Genomic DNA, 23,405 nt, shown 5'->3' with positions numbered 1-23,405 from the left:
ATTTTCAGTACATATTCCTGTGCTCCATGGGAGTAAACAGAAACATTTAAGAAATCTTTAGAGTTACCAGATGTTCGCTGTTGCAGACCTGCAAATTCCTAGATCCCAAGAGGCTTTTGATTTGATTTTTCTTTAAATTCAAGTGAGTCACTGATTATCTCAGGAAGATCATGGAAAATTGGGCATGATTTTAAGAATTCTGACTCAAAATAAATTGTTTTGCCACACTACTGTCAGCTGTTTTCACAGGTAACAAATGTGTGATCTTCAGACTGTTGACTACTACTTGGTAAACAATTTCCAATTGCTGTGGATTCAAGGAAATGATCTGTATTCTCTGGAGTGTATAATTCCCTTTTTTTCTATGACTGTTGTGGCTTGAGTTGGTTCCTACCTGACAAGACATATTTAGTGTGTATTGTTACCCATCCCTGATTGGATGTGTCAATGAGGATGGGAGTACCAGGAAGTGCGCGGGGTCGAAAGTCTGTGAATCATGGTTGAATCATCCGGCGGTGCCCCGCCAGCCCTGCTTGGCCTGCGGGTAAGCCAAACCACTAACCCCCTTTTCCTTTGTAAAACTGACAAACCCTTAATAAAATCTTAACACAAAAAGATGTTACATGTCTTTATTAGATGGTGATGTTGGGTTTCACTCTACCTTTGCAACTTTGATTTTCTTAACGAAGGTCACAACTATTTCCCTAAGCTTTGGAATGTGGGATAAATACATAATAATTTGTGGTTTCACCACGTCAATCCCCCACTTTTTTTTTTAACATTTTTTATTGATTTATAATCATTTTACAATGTTGTGTCAAATTCCAGTGTTCGCAATTTTTCAGTTATTCATGGACATATACACACTCGTCACATTTTTTTCTCTGTGAGTTATCATAACATTTTGTGTATCAATCCCCCACTCTTGACACGTTTCTCACGCCCTCCACGAGTCAGCCCTCGGAAGAGTGCTGGAAGAACTTTAAATGTTCGGTCTTGGAGCCCAGACCCCAGCAGTTATCCGGGGAAAGCGGAGGAGGAAAAAGCCCAGCAGCTTTGCATCCCGGTAGCCCGCTCTTGGCGAAGGGGCTTTCAGTGAGCTCCTAGCAACGCGCCAAGCCTCAAACAGAGGCCCGACACCGACTAACGGCCGCGGCGGGGCACCCTGGAAAATGTAGTTCATCCTAGTGGCCCATGTTTCCTTGGTCCCGGCAGGTGAGCGGGCCTAGGACTACAACCCCCAGGATGCTTCGCGCCTCGCCTTACTTCCGGAGGCCGGGCGACTGAGAGATTGGCGTTCGCGAGGCTCCGTAGCGGGAGGTTGACAGAACCGGGCTCGAGTGGAGTCTGGACCAGTGGCTGTGGCTGGGACACGGCCCAGCGGCTGCGCCTCCGAAGAGAATGGCGCGTAACCTGGGGGATTTCAGGGGCTGGGAGGATCGTAGGCTGCTCTCGCGATCGAGATAGGCTGGGCGCGGGGAGGGGGTGACGCATGGAGGGACACGGAATCTCGGGACTGAGGGACTGGGTGACTCCGGGAGGGCCCTTGCTAAGGCGCGGGCTCGGGATTTCAAAATGCCTGGCACGAAGTTGGCTGAGCAGATGCGATGACGCGAGGGTCCCTGTGGCACTGTGTCCTTTGCAAGCCTCTCAGAAATTCCCACGGTCTGGGAGGGAGGAGATGGCAGACGCTCCTAGACTCCAAACGTGTTTGGACTTAAAAGTTCGTGAACATTGTCATTACAGAGAAGGAGAAACACAGCCATTCAGAGTGGCCCCTGTACAGTAACCCCACACAAACTTTGCATTCTAATAACAGGACAGGCCGACACCAGAGAAGTAGAGATCCCCTCCTCTGACTCCTTTCTTCCAAGCTGTGCCAAAGGTCAGACTTGGCAGCGTTGAGGAGGGAGAGGAAGAGAGTGATCATTCTGAGGAAAACCATTCTCTACTAATGGAGTGAGTCGGATGTGTGTGAAGGGGAATTTTTCCACCATCAGTGAAAATGCTTTCAAGGAGTAACCAGCTTTCCCATCTGCTCTTTGTGCTGAATGCTGCCTGGAGAGTAGTCATGGGTGTTGCCTGGGGAGGTTTATTGGCCGTAGTGCCAGGCACCCACCTCCTTTCTGAGATAGGTACCCGCCATTTTCTACATCTTCTTCGAGGGTGAGGGATGAGGACCACTGCACTTTTTTTGAGTGATGTCCAGGCCTCAAAAAGTTAACCAGAGCACTTTGCTTCTCATCTGAATTGCCCCGCATAAGGAATTTTTAATTGCTAGAAGTAGGTTTTGACCTCTTGAATGGGTAAAGTGAGAGAAGGCATGACAGGTCTTGGACTCAAGCACTGTTAAAGCTACATCACTTTTAAGCAACCACTTTAATTTTCTTCATTAGGAAGGATGAGCCTGATGGACAGAATTCAAATGAGCTGGACAATGCTGTGAAGGAGCTGCAAGCAGCCCCCAGAGCCTTGAGATGGTAGGCAGAATGCAGAGTAGGTGTGTGGACATGTCAGCCTGACCTCACCCCTACTCCCACCTCCAAGATCTTAGCTGCATGAAGTACTTTGGGGAGCTGGGTGACCCCAAAGAAGAGTGATGGTTAGTAGCATTTATATCAAGCTTCTTATTAAGCAATAAGCAAGCATTTCTTCTTAGTCTCTCAATGTCCATTTGAAAGCATTTTTTTAAGTGTCTGTTCCTGGTATTGAGAAGTCAGGGACATGGAATAGAGGAGAATACTGCATCCTGGCTGGCTGGAAGGGTATGAATGTGGTGTCTGGAAATCTGTGGGAAAAGGAGAGACTTCTGCCCACCGGATGGCACCCACAGTGGTGTCCACTGCTTGTTAGTGGGGGCCGTTTTCATGCTCTGAATGAGCCTGTTCTCAGAAACTCTAAGAAAACCACAGAGGGCTTCTGTCTCGAAATGCCATCAGTGCTCCTTTTCCTCTGGTGACTTGGCAAAAGGCAAAACAGTTCTTTCTGCATTCTTTATTTCAATACACATTTACTGTCTGATTTTGTTAATGTGATTTGTTTTTCCCATTTTAGGCACCAAAAACCAAGAAGGGATTGAAAGGTGAGTGGAGAGATGGAACATCACCCTTAAGCCAAAAAGAATTCCCCACCTTCAGTCCACAAATAACAGACACGTCTGTCTGAACGTTCTTGGTGTGAGTCGTGCTGATTTCCCATAATCTCATAGGCAGCTCTGGTTTTCCTAGGGAACTCCTGCTGCTGCCTCATTGGCCCTCAGAGTAATTCGGAAATAAACAAGGGGTGGGACTTGAGAAAAAATCCTTCTTGTTGGGCTCAGGATCCAGAAGTATACAGTTGGGGTTAAGAGTGGTGAAGGCACTTAAGCTGGATATGAGAAGTTTAATTCACTGTTCACACCTGAATTTCCTCCATGTTCCCCTCATCAGAAGGTATGTCTCCAAACCAGTTCTGGGGGTCTCAGCTGGAAGGGAACAAGGAAGCTATTGGTATAAAAGAAGATTGTATGTGTGCCTAGAAATCCTGGACACTTTTCCCAAAAAAGCATCTGGACTTTGTTCAGAGTCTAGAAGACTGGCTTGTTGGCCAATGTGTCACGTAGAATGTAGGTTCTCCTGAAAATCTGTGCTGTCCTTTGAGAAAGTTATTTTCAGTTTCTACGCTGGGGTCTTTTAACCAGACGTTGTAACTTGTTGCCGGGAGTTAGAAAACATCTCGTGGGCAGTGAAGAGAGAGCCAAGCCTGAGTCCCAGCCTCTGAAGGCTCTGAGGTCTCAAGACATGAGGCCCTAAAGATCATTCTTTTCTCCTGAAGTCATGGTGGCCCTTTTTCTGTTCCAGGCTCCATTGATGATGTCCTTGGTGACCTCCTGGGGGATGAGAGTGAGTGCCCCTCCCCAGAATCCCCCGATTAGGCTTTTTTTTTTTTTAATTGAGATATAATACGCGTAAAATTCACTCTTTTAAAGTGTATAATTCAGAGACTTTTAGTATATTCACACAGTTGTACAACCATCACTGTAATCGAATTTCAGAACATCTTCATCACCCCATAGAGAAACTCCACACCATTAAGTCACTCCTCATTCTCCCCTCCCCCAGCCCTAGGCAACCACTTTTTTAACTTTTCTTTCTCTATGGATTTGCCTATTCTGGACATTTTATAGAAAATGGGATCATACAGAATGAGGCGTTTGCATCTGGCTTCTTTCACTTTCCATGCCATTTTCAAGGTTTGTCCACACTGTAGCATTCCCCTCTTTACTCCTTTCCACAGCTGGACAGTATTCCACTGTATGACACACCTTGTTTTTAGCCATTCATCAGTGGATGGCCATTTGGGTGGTTTCCACATTGTGGGTAGGCTGTTAGGAATAATGCTATTAGAAACATTCATAGACAAGTTTTTTTTTGTGAGCATATGTGTTCAGCTCTTTGGGTATAAATGTAGGAGCTGAATTACTGGACTGTATGGTAGGTAACTATGTTTAACTCTTTGAGGAACTGCCAAACTATCTGCCACAGCAACTGTACCATTTTACATTCCCACCAGCAGTGGAGGAGGGCTCCAGCTTCTCCACATCCTTGCCAGTACTTGTTATTTTCTGTCTCTTTGATTATAGCCATTTTAGTGGGTATCAGGTAGCATCTCAATGTGGTTTAGATGCACGTTCCCTAATGACTAATGACGTTGGCCATTTATGTCTTTGGAGAAAGGTCTTTGCCCAGTTTTTAAAGTGGGTTATTTGTCATTTTATTGTTGAGTTGTAAGAGTTCCTCATATAATCTGGATATTAGTTCCTTGTCCTGTGTTTCTGTGTCTGCTGCGCTGAGGAGCAGGGCTTCAGGGTCATGCCAAACTCATAAGGGACAGCAAGGCCCCGGTTCCACCTACCTGACCCAGAAGAACACACAAGCACCAGCCCATGGACACGGCAGTGCCTTTTTCTTCTTGAATTTCTATGGGGTGGGGCAGCCTGCGGGGAGCATCTTCATTTGGCACCAGTTGGGTTGACTTCCTGCTTGGAAAGATACTGCTTCTTCCCCCGTTCAGGCTTTTAAGGGACCTGCTTACGGGGCCAGTTTCCTTCCTCCATAAAGGCCCTTCTTTCAGCAGGAAGATCTGGGAGACAGAGTGATGAGGAACTTGCTGCCCTTTTCATCTTGACTCCAGCTCTGCATGGTCAATTGATATCTTCTGTTTTCTTTTTTCCAGCAACACCTGAGAAGCCTGTTAAACTAACTTCACGTGCCAGAGACACCTCGGCTGTCGCTCAGGCCCTCCCTCCTTCGAGGGCGAGGACAAAGTGAGCGCAGGGGCCTGGCTCAGGCATCCAAGCCCCATTCCATTCCGAATGCCCCTGCCCCTCCCCGACCTTCCCACTCACACGGGGCCTCTTACGGTGTCAGCCCCTCCCTGCTCGCCGCTCAGCTCCTGGCCAGTGAAGGAGCCTGGAGGAGAAAACAACTGAACTGGAGTCAGAGGTTCCGGCTTCTAGTCCTACATTGGTTGCTTACTGTGTGACCGGGGCAACTCCTGAACCTCTCTGAGCCTCAATTTTCCTACCCTCAGAAAAGGGGGATTGGTGCCTTTCACACTGTGTTTGCTCTTCTGAGCTTCTCCTGACAGCTGCCAGGGAGGGAGGAGCTTTGTGAGCTCTCCGCCCTCCACCTTCTTTTTACTCCAAGCATTTCTGGTTTTCTCTCTTATCTGCTGTTTTTAAAGGGGCTCTCCTACTTTAAAAAAGTGAAAAATCATTGCACTAGGTGGTTTGTGAGGTTCCTTTTAGCAACCTTGTTCTCCATGAGTAGTCTACCCGGGTTCAACTTGGACTCTTTAAGCCACTTCTCCTTTGTTAGAATCATCGAGTGCCTTGGGGACTGTTTGTGGGTGGGTGCTGACTCTGCCCCTTCGCAGGTCCCTCCTGGAAGACGATGGCTTTAGCACGAGGGCAGGCCTGGCAGGAGCTGATGCTGAGGTGAGCCATGCCCCTTCTCTGCTCCTCACCCTCTTACCCCCAGAAACAGTGAGAAGGAGGTTATGGCCGAGGGGCTGCTTCTCACAGAAGGTTTAGAAGTCCCTGCGAGGCCAGTTTGTTCTTAAACAGAACAGTACCTGAGGGCTGCCCAGTGGACCCAAGGTGACATCCTTTTCCTTCCTCCCGGTGAGATAAGCTAGGGAGCTGGGCTCCTTGCACCTGCTAGAGGCTTGGGTGTTGCCCCTTCCCGCAGTAAATGCCACAGCTGGTCTGGTCATGTGGACAGGAAGTAGCCTAATTTGAGTCCTGTGATGGATGTGGTCTTCCTATTGGGAAGGACAGGAAGTGGCAGGCTTTCTAGGTCTCCACTTCTAGGTTTGACTTCAAACAACACCCAAGCCCCAAGTAAGGGCGGGACCCTGCGGTGTATGCCCCGCTGGCCCAGCTCTGCTCCTGCCCTAATGGAAGCAAGGCAGCCAGGGCCCTGAGCTTTGTTGGGCCTTGACTAACACTCGTCCTTACCCTCCGAGGGTGGCTGCAGGTTTCGGACATCTCAGATGCAGACCCGCAGGCTCTGCTCCAGGCCATGAAGGTAAGGAGACAACTGGCGCAGTGTGGGGACCTGGGAAAGTGGGGTGATGGTACTGTGTGCCACGCCTTCATTCTCCCTCTTTACAATTTGCGTTTCTGAGCCCTTCCTAGCGCAAGAGTGACTTTCATCCGTGAGCTGCTGCCCTCCCTGTTCCTCTGGGCATATATCAGTTTTCCTGGTTTATGGAGATTACAGGCCTCTGGTGAAATGGGGCGGCGGCTTCCCGCTGAGGAATGGGGGAAGACTCCCCTGAATCTTGTTCTTAACCTTTCTCTATGTTTCTCCTCACACCCCCTGCCAAGTCCCCTTCAGTACAGCCATCCTCTCATCAGATCAAGCCCCAAGCTAATCTTTTTTTTTTCCCATTTATTTATTTATTTAGTGAGGGAGGTAATTAGGTTTATTTATTTCTTGATGGAGGTACTGGGGACTGAACCCTGGACGCTGGGCATGCTAAGCAGACACTCTGCCACTGAGCCATACCCGCCCTCCTCCCAAGCTAATCTTTGCAGGGAATTTTAAAACATAAGTTCTGAACAGCTCACGAGAGCATGATGTCACCGTACTCGGGCAGCCTGGCTGGGGTCCAAGGCCTCAGGTTGCCCTTTGTTCTCCCTCCCCCTCCGTCCAGCAGCCCCCTCCTGCCTGACCTCTACCTCACGGCCCTCCTGGTCAGCCTGTGTTGCCAGGAGCCAAGGCTGAGCTCTCAACCCTGCAGGACCCTCAAGAATTGAGACCTATTTCCTTCTTGACTCGAGAGTCGGCTTCTTAAACTTGACTCAGCTCAAAAATCGCTCTTCCCCAAGTCCAGCCCGCTGGGATCTCCAGGCATGACCCTCAAGTCCTCTGACTCTGTTGACAGTAGTGACCCTGAGCCTCTCATCCAGAACCACGAGCTGAACCCTCCACCCACTGTGCCGCCATCCTCATTCCTTGTCAAAATCACCATGCAGCCAGTCTGGACTCAGGGCTCGTGGTGACCACGGGGTCCCCGACTGCCTTCCTCTCCTGGCTTGGTTGTGGTGGTTTTTAACGTCCTCACCATGGAACCTTGACACAGAGTAGCATACCTCTGCCTCTGGTCGCAGTTTGCTTCCCCTGACCCAGGCAGGGTTAAGAATCCAGGTCAGAATTTTTCCAGACTTTGGACAAAGGGTTATCTTTTGCCTCAGGTCCCTCTCACTGCCCGGGATCCTGCTGTTTGGTTTCTACTGCAGATGTCTTCATCATTTGCTAAGCCTTTGTGCGAAGCTGCTGAGAGCAGGCTTCAGCCACCCTGTCATTCCCGCGTCAGGGCAGCAGCTGCTAGTAACTGCTGGTAGGGGTACCAGTCTAAGACCGTTTGGCTTACTGGAGACTGACTGTCTGGGGCCTTTGTGGTTTGGCCCTGCCTCTGTCCTTGTTCTGTAACACTGCTGGGGTCAGCCCCCCCGCCCCTAGTCTTCATGCGTTCTGTGTGGAATTTGGAGGCAGCACCTTCACGAGGCTGCTCCGAGTGTGAGCACATTTAGCAGCTACCAGCTGAGCAGCAGTGGGGATTCCTTCCTCCTTCCTGCTTTTCCAGGATCTAGATGAAATGGATGCTGATCTCTTAGGTCTGAAGAAGTCTAATCTAGCCTCAGACAAAAGGTCTGCCAAGGGTTCTGAGAAAGAAGAGCAGCCTAGTAATCTTAAACCTGCTGGTATGTTAACGGCCAATGAGAAAGGTAGGTGGGAGATGCTTAGACGGAAGCTCTCATTCCCGGTGGGTTTTCTCTCCCTGGGATGGAGATGAGAGGACGGGAGCTCCTTGAGTACAGATGTGTGTTTGAATGTTTGTGGTGGGAGAGGGAGGCAGGTTGAGCCTCCTCCCTGCCTAAGGCTCTTCCAGTCCCGCTAAGTCCAACATGGTGGCTCTGGAGAAGCCATTGGAGTTAAATTGGAGAATGTTATAGCAGCCTGTGCGTCTCCCAAGCCTATGTCCCCATTTGGAGTGACTTGTGACTAGGGGGCAGGAGGTAGCTTGCAGACCACATTTCTCTGCCAGAAGCCTCTCTGACAACTGGGGAGGTGTAGACCATCCCGAGGCTGCGTCCATAGCCGCCCCCAGGTAGAAGTGCTCACCATCCCAGTGGTCCCAGTCATGGTGTGGCAGAACATAGGCCAGGAGAGACACAGGCCTGTGACCTTGCCCTCCCTTGGCTCCCTGCAGGAGACGCCATTCCCACCAAGAAGCTACCTCTCTCTCCCACCAGCTTTGGGCATCACAGGAAGTTCTCCTTTGAAGGTACCACAGGCCCTGCAGTCGTGCTTCTGGAACACTTCGGTTCTGAGAGTAGAGTAGCCTGGGCAATGCTTACCTGCTTGCCCGAGGCCAAGTCACTGTGTTAATCAGATGAGGAGCAGACAGCCAGTGCCCCGATTTTGCTCTTCATGAATTCAGGGAGGGACCAGTTTTGTTCTCCTGGCTGGGATATTTGGGACACTTATTTACAAGGACTTTGACACCAGGTGTCAAACTGAAGATTTTATAACATGTGGGGAGAGTTTCCTTTCCCTTCGAGAATGCATGGAAGTTTGACTTCTCTTCTGATGCCTTGGGAACGTTTCCAGAAGGCTCGGGCAGACAGCAGAGCCTGGGCCAGTCATGCTGGAATGCAGGCCCCGCAGGCTCAGGGCCGCTCTCCCCGCTTCCTGTCCCCTGGCCGAGCCTGGTCTGTGTCTGAGCCCCCCTAACCCAGGCCCCCGCCCAAGACGCCCGAGCAGCTAGTTTATGTATCAGAGCATCTAGAAGTCTCTGGTTGAGTGAGAACGCACCCAGCACAGTGCTTGTTTTCCTGAACAAAGTGTGCCATCTTACCTTTGCTTTCCCCTTCTGGCTTTGAGACTTGGAAGACCCATTGGCAGGACTTCTCTCCGATGACGAGGAAGGAATCTCCAAGAAGCCACCAGGGATGGAGAGCAAAACAGCTTTGGAAAAGAGCGCAGCCCCGGTCAGAGATCAAGGTAGGGGGGTGGGCTTACCTGTCCTGAATCAGAGGCAGCTGACTCGCCCAACTTTCTGGTGCAGAACCAAAGACCCCACCAGGCAGAGACTCCAGGTCTGAGATCCTGGACCAAGAGATTACCGGTCTCCAGGAACAGGGTGGGGGATGCGTGAGCCCTGGAGTGGGGCCGGGGAAGTGAGGTCCTGCAGGCAGACCAGACACTGTGACGCCTGCTGTTCCACGCGAAGGTCAGGGTTGCAGGGAAGCGCCCCCCTCAACCAACTTAAACATCACAGCTAAGGGCAAGAAGGCTGCAGGCCTTATGCCCTGTGTTCTGTCTCTTAGGTCCCTCTCTGCCTCTAACTCCTGGGGACACCCCAGTCCGAAAGAAAGAACTGCTCTTTGACGATGAGGATGACATCATGGCCACCCTGGGGTTTGGAGACCGCCCCCGAGCAGAGAGGAGGCCAACGGGAGACCAGTAAGGGGCCTTATGAGCAGAGAGTCCCTGGCCAGGCTGCTGCTTCAGGCCCAGGGAGAGGGAGAAGCCAGAGGGTGGGCACAGCGTGGGCCCCCCCAGGAGCCCTTGTACTCACAGGTTCCTGCCCCGTGTCCCATCCTGCAGGGCAGCGCCCCTCCCCGCTCGCTCCAAGCTGGATGAGCTGCTGGGTCGGGGCACTGCCGCCAAACTCCTGGCCCACCCGGGCAGCGGGGAGCGCAGGGAGTTCAAGCTGGACAAGAAGTACCAGAGGCCACAGGGTAAGGACGCCTGTGGGGCAGGGGACCCCAGAGCAGGTTTTTACAACAATCCATAATAGATAAGCTTTACATCATGACACACATTATTCTTCCCGTTTATAACTGAGACAGAAGCATCAGGAAATAATAATTACCTTGCTCAGTACTCTTGTTTTTTTATTGATACACTGTTTGACTTATAAATATATTGGTCACAACTCATTAGTTTCTCAACTTGCTAATAGGCAGCAGCTCAGTTTGAAAAACACTGCCCTGGACCAGTGTTTCTTTGTTCAGAGCGTCGGCCCACTGGCCGTCTGTTGAGAATCATTCCTGTGACACAGGCAGCTCACCGGGCCTCACCTGCAGGATGCCTGTTGCAGGGCTCCCCTTGCACTTTTAACAGCTCCTCGGTGAGAATCGCGCGCTGGAGTCTGAGGTGTTGGCAGACGCCCAGCCCCTCACCCCGCTCCCCCCACAGCAGCCTCCCGGTCCACTAGTCTTAACCTGTCAAGCTGCCAGTTCAGCTTTTTTTAAACAAAGAATTCTACAGCCGCAAAAGAAAGGTTGACGCCCCCTGCTCTAGATCACAGGTGCCTTAATTCACAGACAAAGAAGAAACCTGGGATGACGAGGACTTCACCTTCAGAGCCTATCAGCCCACTGTGGGCCCCGAGGGCCGGCAGTCCCGCCGGCAGTCGGTCAGGTAAGCGGGGCCTGCAAAAAGCTTGGCCTCAGAGACTGGCTGCCCGTTGGGAACGTGGACTCAGCCCCACCCCATCCCACTGCCAGTCTTGTTTGCGGGGCACGAGGCTCTGCAGGTGCTACAGGAGGAGGGGGTTGCCCAGTGCCCACCAGTCCAGGCCCAGTGGTCAAGACGGCCCCCAGCAGGAGCCAGCCCCAGGTTCTGCTCCCAGGGTCCTCAGAAGGAAAAGGAGACAGGGAACCCAACCCCACCAGAAGCCCCTGAAAGCCTTAAACTTCTCCCTGAGGCACATCTACCCGCTGTGGGGGAAGAAGACTGTGAACCTTGGGCAGCAGCTCCTCAAACTGCTCCAGGGCACACTGCCCTGGGATCTGCCATGACATCCTGACAGCAGTCTTGGCCCAGTTTGCAACAGAATGTTAACGGATAGAATTTTCTGAGTTTGAGGTATTTTCTCCCAGTAAGTATTTTAAATTTTGTATTTTGAAATAATTTTGAATTGGCCGAAGAGTTGTTAGAAGGGTACAAAGAACTCGCTCTTCCTCCACCCAGGCTCAGCAGGGTTAACATTACTTCGCAGTAGCTTCATCAGCCTCTCTTTCTATCCGAATAACCCTGTGTACACGTCGACTTTTTTCCCCAATCCCAGTATATTCTTAAACCTTGGAACTTGCTGCCCATGGCCAGTAGTAGCACATAGAGGCAATGGCCAGGTCGTGGAATGACTGTTGATGGAAAACCTAAAACCACCTGATCCAACCGATTTTTCTCTGGACATGTGGGCCCGTGGTTGTACTTTGGTCCCATTTGCTGCGAATGGAGTTGTCCCTGGTTCACGTGGCAGAATCCACAATGTCTGTTTCACAGTGTTCTACAGACAGCACTCACCCGCTGTGGCTCTGGCTGTGCAGGGCCCCTGGGCATCACGACTCCTTAGTGTGGGCCCCATTGTCACCCACTCCCAGCAGCAGAGGGAAAGGCTGGGACAGGCTGCTTGCCCTACCTTAGACTCCCTCTTCTCTGTCTTGAAGTAGGTTCTTAGAAGGCAGCACAGACCCCAAGGGAGAACCGGGCTCCAGACAGAGCAGCCCAGCGGCGTCCAGCCCCATCCAGCCCAGGAGGGGAGGCGCCGATTGGCTGGGCCTCAAGGACGACATCTCGGACCCACTCCCTCCCTCCCCAGCCAGGGAGGCTCAGAGGGGACCCCCTCCCGTGAGCCAGCTTTCTGCCCCAGGCTGCCACTCAGGCCCGGCCAGGCTGCCTTCCTTCTCGGGGGCAAAGCCACCAACCGAGGGTGCAGGTTCCCCTGCCAAAGCCAGCCAGGCTTCCCAGCCAGGACCATCTGAGGAAAAGGAGGAGGAGGACTGGCTGAGCCATACCCTGTCTCGGAAGAAGTCCCAAGGTCTGGCCAGAGAGGAGCGCACTGCGGCCCCTAAGGGCCAGAACTCCGTGGGGGTAGTGGGCCAGCCGCCTACTGGCAGGTAGGGGCTCGGGCTGCCGTCTCTGGTGGAGGGAGGGCCTTGCCATCCTGGTGCCTCCATCGGGAGCGCCCACAGTGCGCTGTGGGGCACAGTGCCGCCTCCTTCCGGTGCTTCTCCCTCTCTTGGGGGCTGGGGTGAGCATCTGGCTCCCCGCCTTTGCCCAGCTGAAAACATAAGGGAGCTGGGGGCTGTTGACACTCATGCCCTGACTGCTGTGGGGATAGGTGCCGACCTGATCAGGCAGGAGACCCAGGTGCCCTTATGGCAAATACACAGCCATCCCGGTGCCTCTGAGCAGGGGCTCTGCCCACAGCACCCCTGGGCTAACAGAACACCAGTGTCTGCTTGGTCTGCTGGCCTGAGCTGAAGCAGGTGACTCGTCAGCTGGGATTCACTTGTGCTCTTCCGGGGTGTTAGAGGAAACAATGGCTGAGAGGCGGCTCCTGGGGGAGGCCACAGAATCAGGGGCAGGACAGGGGGCTGGCAAGGCTGGGACTGTCCAGAGGAAGCCTCAGGATGCTATGCGGCCAGAGCAAAGGGGAGGTGAGGTGGATAGTTGTGTGACAGGCTAGAGACGTCACCCACCCCTGGGGTTGCTGTGAATGAGGAGGGCGGTTTTGACCTGAACCTGAAACCAACGGGAAAGCTTCCTCGCTGCTGACCCCAAGAGCCCAGAGGAAGGGGTAGCCACAGACGGGAGAAGGGAGGAGCTGGTCGGGTGCCGGGCACAGCGGGAGAGTGAGCCGAGCTGCAGCCTAAAGCCAAGCAAAGCTGCGGGGACCAGAGCATGGCCCAGCCTTGGTGCCCAGGACAGGTCCGCTGTCGCTCCTCGGACTGTCTTCAGATGGTCGCCCCAGTGAGCACTGAGGCGGGGACGGGTTACTGAACACCAGGGGCTCAGACTTGGGAGAATTTCCAAGACGGGCTGGTGGGAACAGGAGAAAGGCTGAGGGAGGCTCGGAGCGTCTTGGCCACAAGGCTGCACACGTGGGCTTTGTCCGGCCGGACCTGGACCTCCTGCCGCCTTCACACTCACGTTTCCTTTCTCAGCCTGCCTGCCGCCAGCCCGCAAGGGCTCAAGCCAGCAGCGACCGCAGGGCCCTCAGAAACAGGAGCACCAAAGCCGCCTGCCAGGTCTGCCACCTCAGGGTATGTCGCCACGGGGCTGAGGGTGGGTGGGGCGTGGCAGGGCAGCTTGGGCCCTTTTCCCCAGAACAACAGGTGGTGGCTGTGCAGGGCTCTGACATGGTCAGTGTGCTGTGTGGTGTCAGGCCCACTGAGTGAGGGACCTGAAGCGGGGTCCCCGTCTCCTCTTCCCAACTGAGACCCCACTCTTAGTGAAGTGCTCACCTCCAGGCCTTTCCAGGCAGTGACTCAAACCTGGTGTTTTCCTTTCCTGCCCTGCCACCCTCCCCTTTTCCCTGTGTCCTGTACAGGAGGCTGTTGACCTTGCCACCTCCATCCCTGTGTCCTCAGGTCCCGCGTAACTAGGAACCAGGCCGCCTTGGCCCTCCATGCAGGTGACTCAAAGAGGGGAACAGCCCCTGGAGACCACTCTGGCACCGGTTCGTGTTCCGCTTTGTTTGGCGGGTTTAACTCGGGGTAAAGGAGAAGCACTAACAGCTGCCTTCAGGGCCCCGAGAAGGCGAGTGAAGCTGGGCGCTCCCGAGCGCACACACAGACCGCGTTTTCTGCACCTCCTACTCATCTCTGTGCCGTTGATCTTTCAGAGCCTGCGATTTGTTTCCTGAACTCCCAGGAGCCCCCAGAGCTTTCTGTGCCTGTCCAGGTAGGGAGGGGGACAAACAAGGGTAGGTTTCAGCCCGTGGGGCAATTCTTGTGTACTCAGAAGCAACACCCACCAAACCTGACCAAGGCCAGGAGGAATGTGCCCTTCTCTCAGCCAGCAGCTGGGCCTCCTCACCAGCACTTCCTTGCACTCCCAGGCGGAGTCAGGTGCTGATGTGCCAGCACCAGGAGGGAATGGAGGTGGCACCCAGGCGGGGGCAGCCAGAAATGTGCCAGTCAGAAAGCAGGGCTGCAGGCATCCTGATGTTCCGTCTAGAAAGCCTCCTCCATCCTTGCCATCCTCCCACTGTACCCCCTCTGTCTCCCAGGGTGGCAGCCCCCCGGGCCTGGGGAGGCCTAGCCCCACAGGAGCAGCTCACTGTGAACCCAGATGTGCCTCTGAGGTGGTGGATGGGGGCCGGTCTGCAGGAAGCAGGACAGCTCTCAACATTTGGACTCAGGCCTGACGGAAAGGGCCAGTGTCACAACCTCTTGTCATAGCTGGGGCCCCAGTGTTCATCCAGGACTCTGGGATCCCTGCTGGGAAGGAAGTTGTTCTGAGGAAGGAAGGGAGACTCATTTTCCCTAACCAGACCTGAGAGGGAAGGGCAGTGACCCTGTGACTCTTCCAAGGCCTCATCCTTGGCCTCTTGGTGTCACATCCTTGTCCCCATCTACAGCTACAGATCAGGCACAGGCCCAAGAGGTCCAGAGGAGTGAGGGCCAGAGGTAGGTGAGCTCAGCTGAGTCCCCGTCCCATTCCTGAGCAAGAACATCCCTCCCCATCTCCTCCAGTCCCTGCTCCCGGAGTCCCTGGCCCAGAGCCTGCTGCCAGGCACACAATACCAGATGCAGCTCCTGGCGGCACAGGCACAGCTTCAGGGCGGCACCGCCGAGCTCCAGGCTGACCTTCTGCAGAGTCAGGCCCGGCTGGCAGAGCTGGAGGCCCAGGTGAGGGGCAGAGGGGCAGCTGGCTCGGGGTTTGGGCAGGGAACCAGAGTTGCCATGGGACAGTGTCACTGTGAGGGCGGGCGGCTTCCCCGGGCGGTCTGAGAGATCCCACCTCCCCTCCCTCCCACCACGCTGCCCCTCCTGCATCTCCCAGGTGCGGAAGCTGGAGCTGGAGCGGGCCCAGCACAAGCTGCTGCTGGAGAGTTTGCAGCAGCGGCACCAGGCTGACCTGGAGCTCATCGAGAGTGCTCACAGGTAGCCCTGCTCCTCCTGCCTGGGCTCACAGCCGTCCCCGGCAGATGCGCTGGGAGAAGCCCTTTGGGTGGCCGCCCTCACCTTCTGAGGCCCACGATTGGGTGTTCTGTTGGCAGAAGCCGCGTCGAAGTGCTAGAAGCATCGTACCAGCAAAGGGAAGAGAGGCTGCGGAGAGAGAACGAGGAGCTGTCCGCCCAGTACCTGTCGCGCTGCCGGGAAGCCGAGCAGGCCCGCACCGAGCTCACTGCCCAGCACCAGCGGCGCTTGGCCGCTGCCACGCAGGAGAAGGACCAGGAGATGGAGCGGCTCCGGGAACTGCAGCGGTGAGGGCAGGCAAGGCCCAGGGATGGGAGGGCAGGGGGAGCTGGCTTCAAGGGTGGCCAGAGGAGGCCGATGGCCATGAGACCCCAAGCTGTGGCTCAGCAGCCTTTGAACCAAAGCTTAACCTCACTGACGCATCGCCCCTCCTGAGTGGGGACCCACCACTCCTACAGAGGTGGGGAGGGCGTACTCGCAGGGCCCAGGGGGTCACTGGGTGCTCGGGAAGGGCCTGGCAGCAGTAGGCAACCCAAGTGCTAACTCAGCACAGGTTAATCCACTCGCCAGCTGGACCTCTTAAGTCCAGTGACTAGATCGGCCCTGGAAAAGGTTTGCACTGCTGTGCCTGGCGTGTTGATCTGGTTGCCCTTCTATATGGGGGCAGCATGGGCCTTTTCACCCTACTCAGGTTAGCCAGACAATTAAGGGTTGTTGGCACACCTGTCCTTTCGTCCATGTCAAGTGTCCTTTGTTGAACAACAAGGACTCTCCCCCAGGGTGTGGATTGGGAATTGAGGCACCGAGACAGATAAGGCAGAGGAGACAGGGAAACTGAGGCAATGCCCAGAGGAGAGGAGGAGAGGTCTGTGGAACACTGACCACCCAGAGGCATGCCCCTGCCATGCAGAGCTGCCCGTGGTATTCACTACACCACCTCCCCACTGCCCCCTCAGGGCCTCCATCCTGGAGATGCGCAAGGACCATGAGGAGCAGCTGCAGCGGCTGAAACTACTAAAGGACCGGGAGATTGATGCCGTCACCAGCGCCACCTCCCACACGCGGTAGGCGTGCCCTCCTGGCCCCCTTCACCCCGAGGGGCGGTGCTGGGGTCCCCAGGCCCGCGTGACCCGAGCCCTCCCCAGGTCCCTGAATGGCATCATTGAGCAGATGGAGAAGTTCTCCAGCAGCCTGCACGAGCTGTCCTCCCGCGTGGAGGCCTCACACCTCAGCACCACCCAGGAGTGGGAGCTGGGGATCCGGCAGCGGGACGAGCAGCTCCGAGGTACTGCAGGGTCCACGTGTCCCTCCCTCCGCTCCCCCCGACTCCCCATGGGAAGGTGGGCGGGCAGTGAGTGCCCCGTGGGCCGCCCCCAGTGCTGCAGGAGAGGCTGGGCCGGCAGCAGCGGGACATGGAGGAAGAGCGGAACCGGCTCCAGGAGGTCATCGGGAAGATGGAGGCACGCCTGAGTGAGCAGAGCCGGCTGCTGGAGCAGGTGGGCTCCGTCCTCCTGCCCAGGGCCTGTCTCCCCCAGGCAAGGGCAGCTGCGCTCTGACCTCACCTTCTCGGCCCTAGGACTTTCCTCTGGGATGTCTCTACTGCCCCGTCTGATCTCTGCCAGGGCTCCCACCTCCCCACGTCCAGAGGTGCCCTGGGTCTGCCCTGTCCAGCCCCTCCCTGCCTACCCGCTGCACCTCCCTCTCTCCTGCCCCCCACTCAAATCCTTCACATCAGCTGCTGCCTGTGACATTGGGAGAAATACTCCTGTCTTCTGAGCTGTAACAGATAACATTTTTAAACTCCCTACATATCTTCCATATATAAGAACAAGCTTTATTCTTTAAAAAATAGTGCCTTTCACCTAGATTATCCAACTAAGTGAAGTCAGATAAAGAAAGACAAATTTATCACTTATATGTGGAATCTAACAAAATAGCACAAATAAACTTATTTATAAAACAGCCACAGACTCACAAATAAAACAAACTTATGCTTACTAAAGGAGACAGCAGGGGCAGGAGGGGATAAATTAGGAGTATGGTATTAACAGATATACCCTACCATATGTAAAATAGATAAATAGCGAGCATTCACTGTAAAGCACAGGGAACTGTATTCAATATCTTGCAATAACCTATAATGAAAAAGAATCTAAAGAAATATATATATATAACCAAATCACTTTGCTGTACACCTGAAATTAACACCATACTGCAAATCAGCTTACTTCAATTAAAAACAAAAGTTTGTTCATGCTTGCTTCAGCAGCACGTGTATTAAAATTGGAATGATACAGAGATTAGCATGGCCCTGCGCAAGGGAGACACGCGAATCTGTGAAGTGTTCCCTATTTTAATAAGTGTACTAAAACAGTTGTACTCCAACTGACCTCTACTTTGTGCCGAACAAAAAAGCAATTCCTGATAGAATTGGTCCAATAAATACTTGATGAATTCAGCCAGGGTGCCACTGATGGCATGGCATGTATCCTGCAGACCTATCAATATGTAGACATAGGTCTTTTTATATCCTGGGGTTTTTTTTAATCATGTTTTTTTAATATTGTGAACCATATTTATTCAGCCCTTCATTTGGTGCTTTACTAAGCACCCGCCTTGGGCCAGGCTTGTGTGTGCCCCGCATCCCCTGGCATATGGTGTCAGGCCCACCCTGGCTGGTGCTTTTACCTGTTGGATAACAGGAGACAGGAAGGCAATGCCGTAGTTGGTGATTCAGGGAACAGAGGTATTGCTGTTCTTCGGACCTTCGGAGCCACCTGAGGCTTCTCCAGCAGTGGTTCCTGAGCTGTTAGTCGTACAGTTAATCCCAGCAGCTGGGCCCTGGTCTGCACCACTCAGGAAAGGAGGTGTCTGGTATGCGGTGGGAGAAGCCAGGATTGGGGCAGTTTGCACAGCTCCCCAGGGAACATTCAGGCCTGATTGGGGGCAAGCAGAGCATGGAAGGGGCAAGAGCTCTCATCTGTGACCTGGCCCACAGGAACGCTGGCGGGTGAGTGCAGAGCAGTCTAAGGCAGAGTCCGTGCAGCGCACTCTAGAGGAGCAGAGGAAGGTCATGGTCCAGCAGATCACCATGGAGCGGGAGGAGCTGGAGAGAGCCAAGGTGAATCCAGGCACACCGTGTTCAGCTGCCTTCCTTGCCATTACGCCCAAGGATGCTCACTCTGTGCCCTCGCGCCCTGGTCCCAGAGTGCCTTGCTGGAGGAGCAGCAGTCCGTCATGCACAAGTGTGGGGAGGAGCGGCGGCGCCTGGCGGCCGAGTGGGCCGAGTTCTTTACACAGCAGAAGTTGAGTAAGGAGCGGGCGGAGCGAGAGGCAGAGCGGGCGCTGAAGGTGGACACCCAGCGGGAGGGCACCCTCATCAGCCTGGCCAAGGTAGGGCCCAGAGCCTCCTGGGCAGCCCTGCCCCTTCTCCCTGCCCCCACTGTCTGCTCCTCCATCAGGAGCATCAGCTTAGCAAAGAGCGTAGTGAAAACAAGAGATTAAAACAATAGTCATCGCATCATAGTCAGCTTCCTCTTATCATCCTAGGTGCTCTGTGCACATTGTCTCATTTAATCCTCATCACGTTTCCATGACTTAGATATTCTAGAAATGAGGCAACTGGGGTTCAGAGAAGTTGAGCCCGGGGCAAAGGGGCTACACAGAGGCTTGGCCCCAGGTCTCTCTGCCCATCATCAGACCCCCTTGTCCCCCCACCTCCTCCCAGGGTCAGGGTGGAGCAGAGCCACAGCAATGAGGCAGGAGGCTGGGGCTGGTCCTCGGAACCCTGAGCAAAGCCCAGTTCAACTCTTGGGAGGAGAAGGCAGCAAGGCTTTACCATCTCCAGGAGCAGGCAGAGCTGAAGATCAGGGCAAGTGAGCTCCGGGCCAAGGAGGATCAGCTGGTGGCCGAGAGGGAGGCTCTGGAGCGGGAGCGGCAGGAGCTGCGGCTGGAGAAGGATAGGGTCAGTGCCGCCGCCCAGCGCATCAGGCTGCGTGCTGAGGAGGTGGAGAGCATGAGCCAGGTACCCGGCGGCGCAGCTCCCAGGCGTGGCTGGGTTGCGGGCAGTGCGCTGACCCCAGCCAGCCCGGCTGACCCAGGAGGCCTCCCCACAGGTGGCCTCAGAGAAGTACGAGGAGGGGCAGCGGGCACTGCGCGAGGCCCGGCAGGTGCAGTCAGAGCAGCAGGCCCGGCTGCAGCTGGTGCAGCAGCAGCAGGAGAGGCTCCGGCAGCAAGAGCAGCACGTGAATCAGGCATGGCTCCTCCCCGCCCCCACCCCACCCTGGCAGCCCCGCTTCCTTGGCCGCTGTTCTCACAGCTGTGTTCTCTCTGTGGGGACGGTGACAGGAGCACCTGAGCCTGGCCCAGCAGCGGCTGCAGCTGGATCATGTCCGACAGGACCTGCTCTCTGGCCCTGTGGCGCTGCTCTCCAGGGCCCAGGGCCTGGCACCCTCTGGCCTGAGTGGTAAGTGGCTCTGGAAGGACAGACCATCGGATCAGCTGGCCCACTGGGGCAGGCAGTGCCTGGAACGTCCAGCCCATGCTCCTGGCCTGCTCAAGTTAGGGGCCGGCTGGGTCTAAAGTCATCTTGGTCACTTCTTTTCCTACGTAGGTGATGCATGTTAATTATAGAAAAATAAGTCATAAATAGAAGGAGGAAAACTATTTTTTTAAATATTACCCTCAAGCTCCTAGACTTGACTTGCCCTTGCTATGTGCCTTCCTTGCCTCCTGGTGCAGTGCTGGGCACATGCTGGGGGCTTAAGACACAATGAATTCTTGGGGGAAAATAAAATAAAATAAAAATAAGACAAAAATAATAAAATATTACCTTCAACTCCACTCTCGAGAGAGAACCACTTTAAACATTTTGGTGCATAACATTCTAGACTGTTCTGTATATATTTTTTAAAACGAAATTGAGATCGCATCATATGTTGTTTCATAACTTGATTTTTTTCATTCAGGAATAGACAGATGGACCATGTTTTCATGTCAGTAATTAAACATTTAACTTAATTCTTAATCAGCATAATTTTCCATTATGAGGTTGTTCCATATTTTTACTGGTTTCCTACTGAGGGATTTTTTTTGTCACTAAGATAAACAGCACCTCAGTGGAAATCTTTGTACATACCTCTCTGCACCTTTGCCCAATTATGTCCTTTGAATAAATCCCTAGAATTGAACTTACCAGGTGAGACCCCATGAGCATTTTCAAAGGCTTTTTAGAGTTGGATGTGCCAGCAAGATTGGCCTGGCTGCACCCGCCTGCAGTGATGAGAAGGCCCCGGGGAACAGGCTGTGGCCGCCCTGGTCTCCCACTAACACTGTGGTTCCTGACTTCCTCCTCGACCTTTTCAGCCGTCGTGGCTCCTGCTCCCACCACGCCTCGGTGCAGCCAGCCGCTGGCCGGCCTGGGCCCCTCGCACCTCCACGCCAAGCTGGTGCTACTGAAACACACAGCTGCGCAGGTGAGCCTCCCAGCACAAAGGCCGCCCTTGCCCCGGCCCACCCACCCCTGGAGACTCAGGGCTCCTGGTGTTCACACTGGTGACAGGCAGCTCCCGCGGAGGCAGGAGGGAGCACAGCCTGGCCCCAGGGAGGGCTGAGCCCACCCCCTGGAGGGGAATAGAGCATCTCTGAGGCCTGTCCTCTGTGTCACTTAGGGAGCATGTCCTATGTGCCAGGCTCTGTGCTGAAAGTTTATGTTCCTTGTAAGCGCTTGCCCTCCCACAGCACTCCAAGGCAGGTAATGTTATTTTCTGCAGTTTCCAGACAGGCTTAGAGGGATGAGTCACGTACTAACAAGTGGTCCCACCAGGAGTGAGAGCTGGTGTTTCCCTGCACTGCACGTGCTCCTGCCCTGCCCCACCCGATTCCCAGAGCCGGACAGAACTGGGACATAAGCGGAGGGGAGGGGGGCTCCCAGAGAGAGGGCTGCTCGCCTAGCACCCAGGGACCCCTTCACCCACAGTGCCACAACCCAGTGCCCCTGTCCACAGAAGGAGGTACAGGAAGCAGCCCGAGGGCGACTTCTCAGTAGCTCTGCCTTTCAGGACCATGACTTCTTGGAGAATGAACAGTTCTTCCTGGAGACCCTGAAGAAGGCCTCTGACAACATGGCATCCCATTCAGCCTGAAGGGCCCACCGCCGCCTCAGCAGAGGCCTCAGACCCTGGAACTCTCCCACTGCCCACTGGCTGCCAGCCCCGAGGAAGGATCCCCAGGAAAACTCTGCAATGCCCAGGGCCTGATTACAGTTCTCCCTGTGGAAGGGGTGCAGGCGCCTTCTTCCTTAGTGCTCCACCCCGTGGGTAAGGCCCTGTGCCTCTCGGACTCCAGGGGCAGCAGCTTCTGGGGAGACGCGATACTGAGGGCATCCCAGCCCCACGACACTGTCAGCCCCAGCTTTGGTTCTCCTGCCCCGCACGCTCCCAGCTACGGTCCCGGGGTCTGACGGGCGCTGTGGGCCCCTCAGCTCCTCAGCCTGTGGGTGGTTCGGGGATCTTTTCCCCTGGGCCTCTTCTGAGGCAGGGGGTCTTCTGGAACCCCTTTCCACAAGGAATCTCCCACCCTTCCTGCCTGAGAGGCCAGCAGAGAGAGCATGGGGTCTTCTCCCTAATGGGGACAGAAGAGTCAGGCCACCCATTTTAATGGGCCTTCCAGCCTCCTGGCCAAGGGGGTGGGCAGCCATGCAGGGGCGGAGAGGGCTCTGGGCCCGGCCAGCCTTTACCTCCCAGTCTGCTGCGCTCTTGGGCCTCAGCCAGCCCTGCCTGCTGTCAGGCCGGCTCCCACAAAGTCCCCGCCTTGTTCCCGGCTGCCGGAGCAACGGACTAACTCACACAGATACTGGCCTCATGGCTTCTTGGAATACGCTCCCCAGAGGCAGGAGAGGGGGCTGTGGGTGATGGTGGGGTGTGGGGAAGGACAGAAGGCTTCTCTCTGTGCTGTTCTCTTGTCACAAAACCACATCCGGGTGGGAATGAAGATGATGGCAGCGCCAGACCGCTGCCTGGGAGGAGACAGCACCCTGGGGACGGGAGGGGCTGCTGCCCTGTGTCAGAGTTTGGGGGGCTCTGCCCTTCTCCACTTGTGGGCAGTGGGCCAAGGCCAGTCGGAGGGGCACCAGGAAAGGGTTGGGAGAGTTGGTGGTTGTCCCCTGCAAACCCAAGGACTCAACTAATAAAATCACAACTAATCTAGAGCGGCTTCTCTCACCTCCCATCAGAGGAAACCGTCCGGGGGCGAGGGAAGGTGAGGAGGGCCATGCCAAGTCGGGTGTGGCGGGCACAGGTGTCTCTGCTCTTTCAGAAAAGCTTCCAGAGGGGCATTTTTTTTTACATCTTGGACCCACTAAATAGCTATATTATTTTTTCTTTGTTTAATGAGGGGGAGGTAATTAGGTTTATTTATTTATTTAAATTTGGAAGAGGTACTGGGGATTGAACCCAAGACCTCGTTCACCTAAGCATATGCTCTACCACTTGGAACTATACCTTCCCCACTAAATAGCTACATTCTTAATGGCTGGATTCTTAAAAAATGTGCCACCACTCATCTGAGTTTGAACCTATCTCTTAGAACTGTTTGTAGCTCTGTTATTTGCTATAAAACTGGGCGGGGCTGGGACCCTCCAGCCCTACACCCTACCTGCCTGCTGGCTGGACCACAAGCAGGAGAAGGATATGAAGGGGCATCACAGACGAAGGGACTGAGACTCAAAATAATCTGCCCCAGGTGGCACAGCCAATAGCAGAACCTGGGTTTGAGTTTTGCTTGGGCAGATTCCAAAGCCCTAGGCGCTCAGCCATGTCACTTTGCTGCCTCCTCCTAGAACGGCACACCGCACACAGCACTTCTGCGCAGTGGAGGATCCCAGGCTCCTTGGGTGGTGCCCACACCCAGGAGGGAA

General features: G+C 54.5%; 1 protein-coding gene and 1 pseudogene across 13 annotated transcripts; both read left to right on the top strand.

Annotated features, from left to right (window-relative positions):
• The first annotated feature begins 1,276 nt into the window (after positions 1–1,276).
• Positions 1,277–22,697, top strand: FBF1 (Fas binding factor 1). 13 transcript variants are annotated; one of them, XR_012499647.1, is made up of 32 exons: positions 1,277–1,404; positions 1,820–1,959; positions 2,397–2,480; positions 3,055–3,082; positions 3,840–3,881; positions 5,215–5,305; positions 5,917–5,977; positions 6,519–6,569; positions 8,134–8,275; positions 8,761–8,835; positions 9,435–9,554; positions 9,881–10,016; positions 10,161–10,294; positions 10,883–10,979; positions 12,011–12,460; positions 13,511–13,609; positions 13,937–14,025; positions 14,191–14,249; positions 15,044–15,199; positions 15,354–15,454; positions 15,571–15,777; positions 16,447–16,554; positions 16,636–16,775; positions 16,868–16,986; positions 18,489–18,611; positions 18,698–18,883; positions 19,338–19,514; positions 19,606–19,743; positions 19,838–19,955; positions 20,855–20,964; positions 21,160–21,242; positions 21,550–22,697. XR_012499647.1 is itself a non-coding variant. In XM_074343714.1 (31 exons), exons 3-31 carry the CDS (start codon positions 2,478–2,480, stop codon positions 21,631–21,633), a joined length of 3,441 nt encoding a protein of 1,146 aa, XP_074199815.1. In that variant the 5' UTR covers positions 1,277–1,404; positions 1,820–1,959; positions 2,397–2,477; the 3' UTR covers positions 21,634–22,697. The 13 variants fall into 13 exon arrangements, 12 of the variants coding, with proteins under 12 accessions (XP_074199815.1, XP_074199816.1, XP_074199812.1 ...); XM_074343714.1 differs by lacking the exon at positions 21,160–21,242 and having other exon boundaries at positions 12,014–12,460; XM_074343715.1 differs by lacking the exon at positions 21,160–21,242 and having other exon boundaries at positions 13,511–13,594.
• On the top strand, positions 17,748–17,846 carry LOC123615631 (U6 spliceosomal RNA; annotated as a pseudogene).
• Positions 22,698–23,405: the final 708 nt, after the last annotated feature.

This window comes from Camelus bactrianus, chromosome 16 (assembly GCF_048773025.1).
Source record: "Camelus bactrianus isolate YW-2024 breed Bactrian camel chromosome 16, ASM4877302v1, whole genome shotgun sequence".
NCBI classification, from domain to species: domain Eukaryota; kingdom Metazoa; phylum Chordata; class Mammalia; order Artiodactyla; family Camelidae; genus Camelus; species Camelus bactrianus.
This window is presented reverse-complemented; position numbering and strand designations above follow the sequence as displayed.

Coding starts and splice junctions, on each gene's coding strand:
- FBF1 (XM_074343711.1), top strand. Junction 10,295..10,882: donor GAAGTACCAGAGGCCACAGG/GTAAGGACGCCT, acceptor CTTAATTCACAG/ACAAAGAAGAAACCTGGGAT. Junction 16,987..18,488: donor AGAGCCGGCTGCTGGAGCAG/GTGGGCTCCGTC, acceptor CCTGGCCCACAG/GAACGCTGGCGGGTGAGTGC.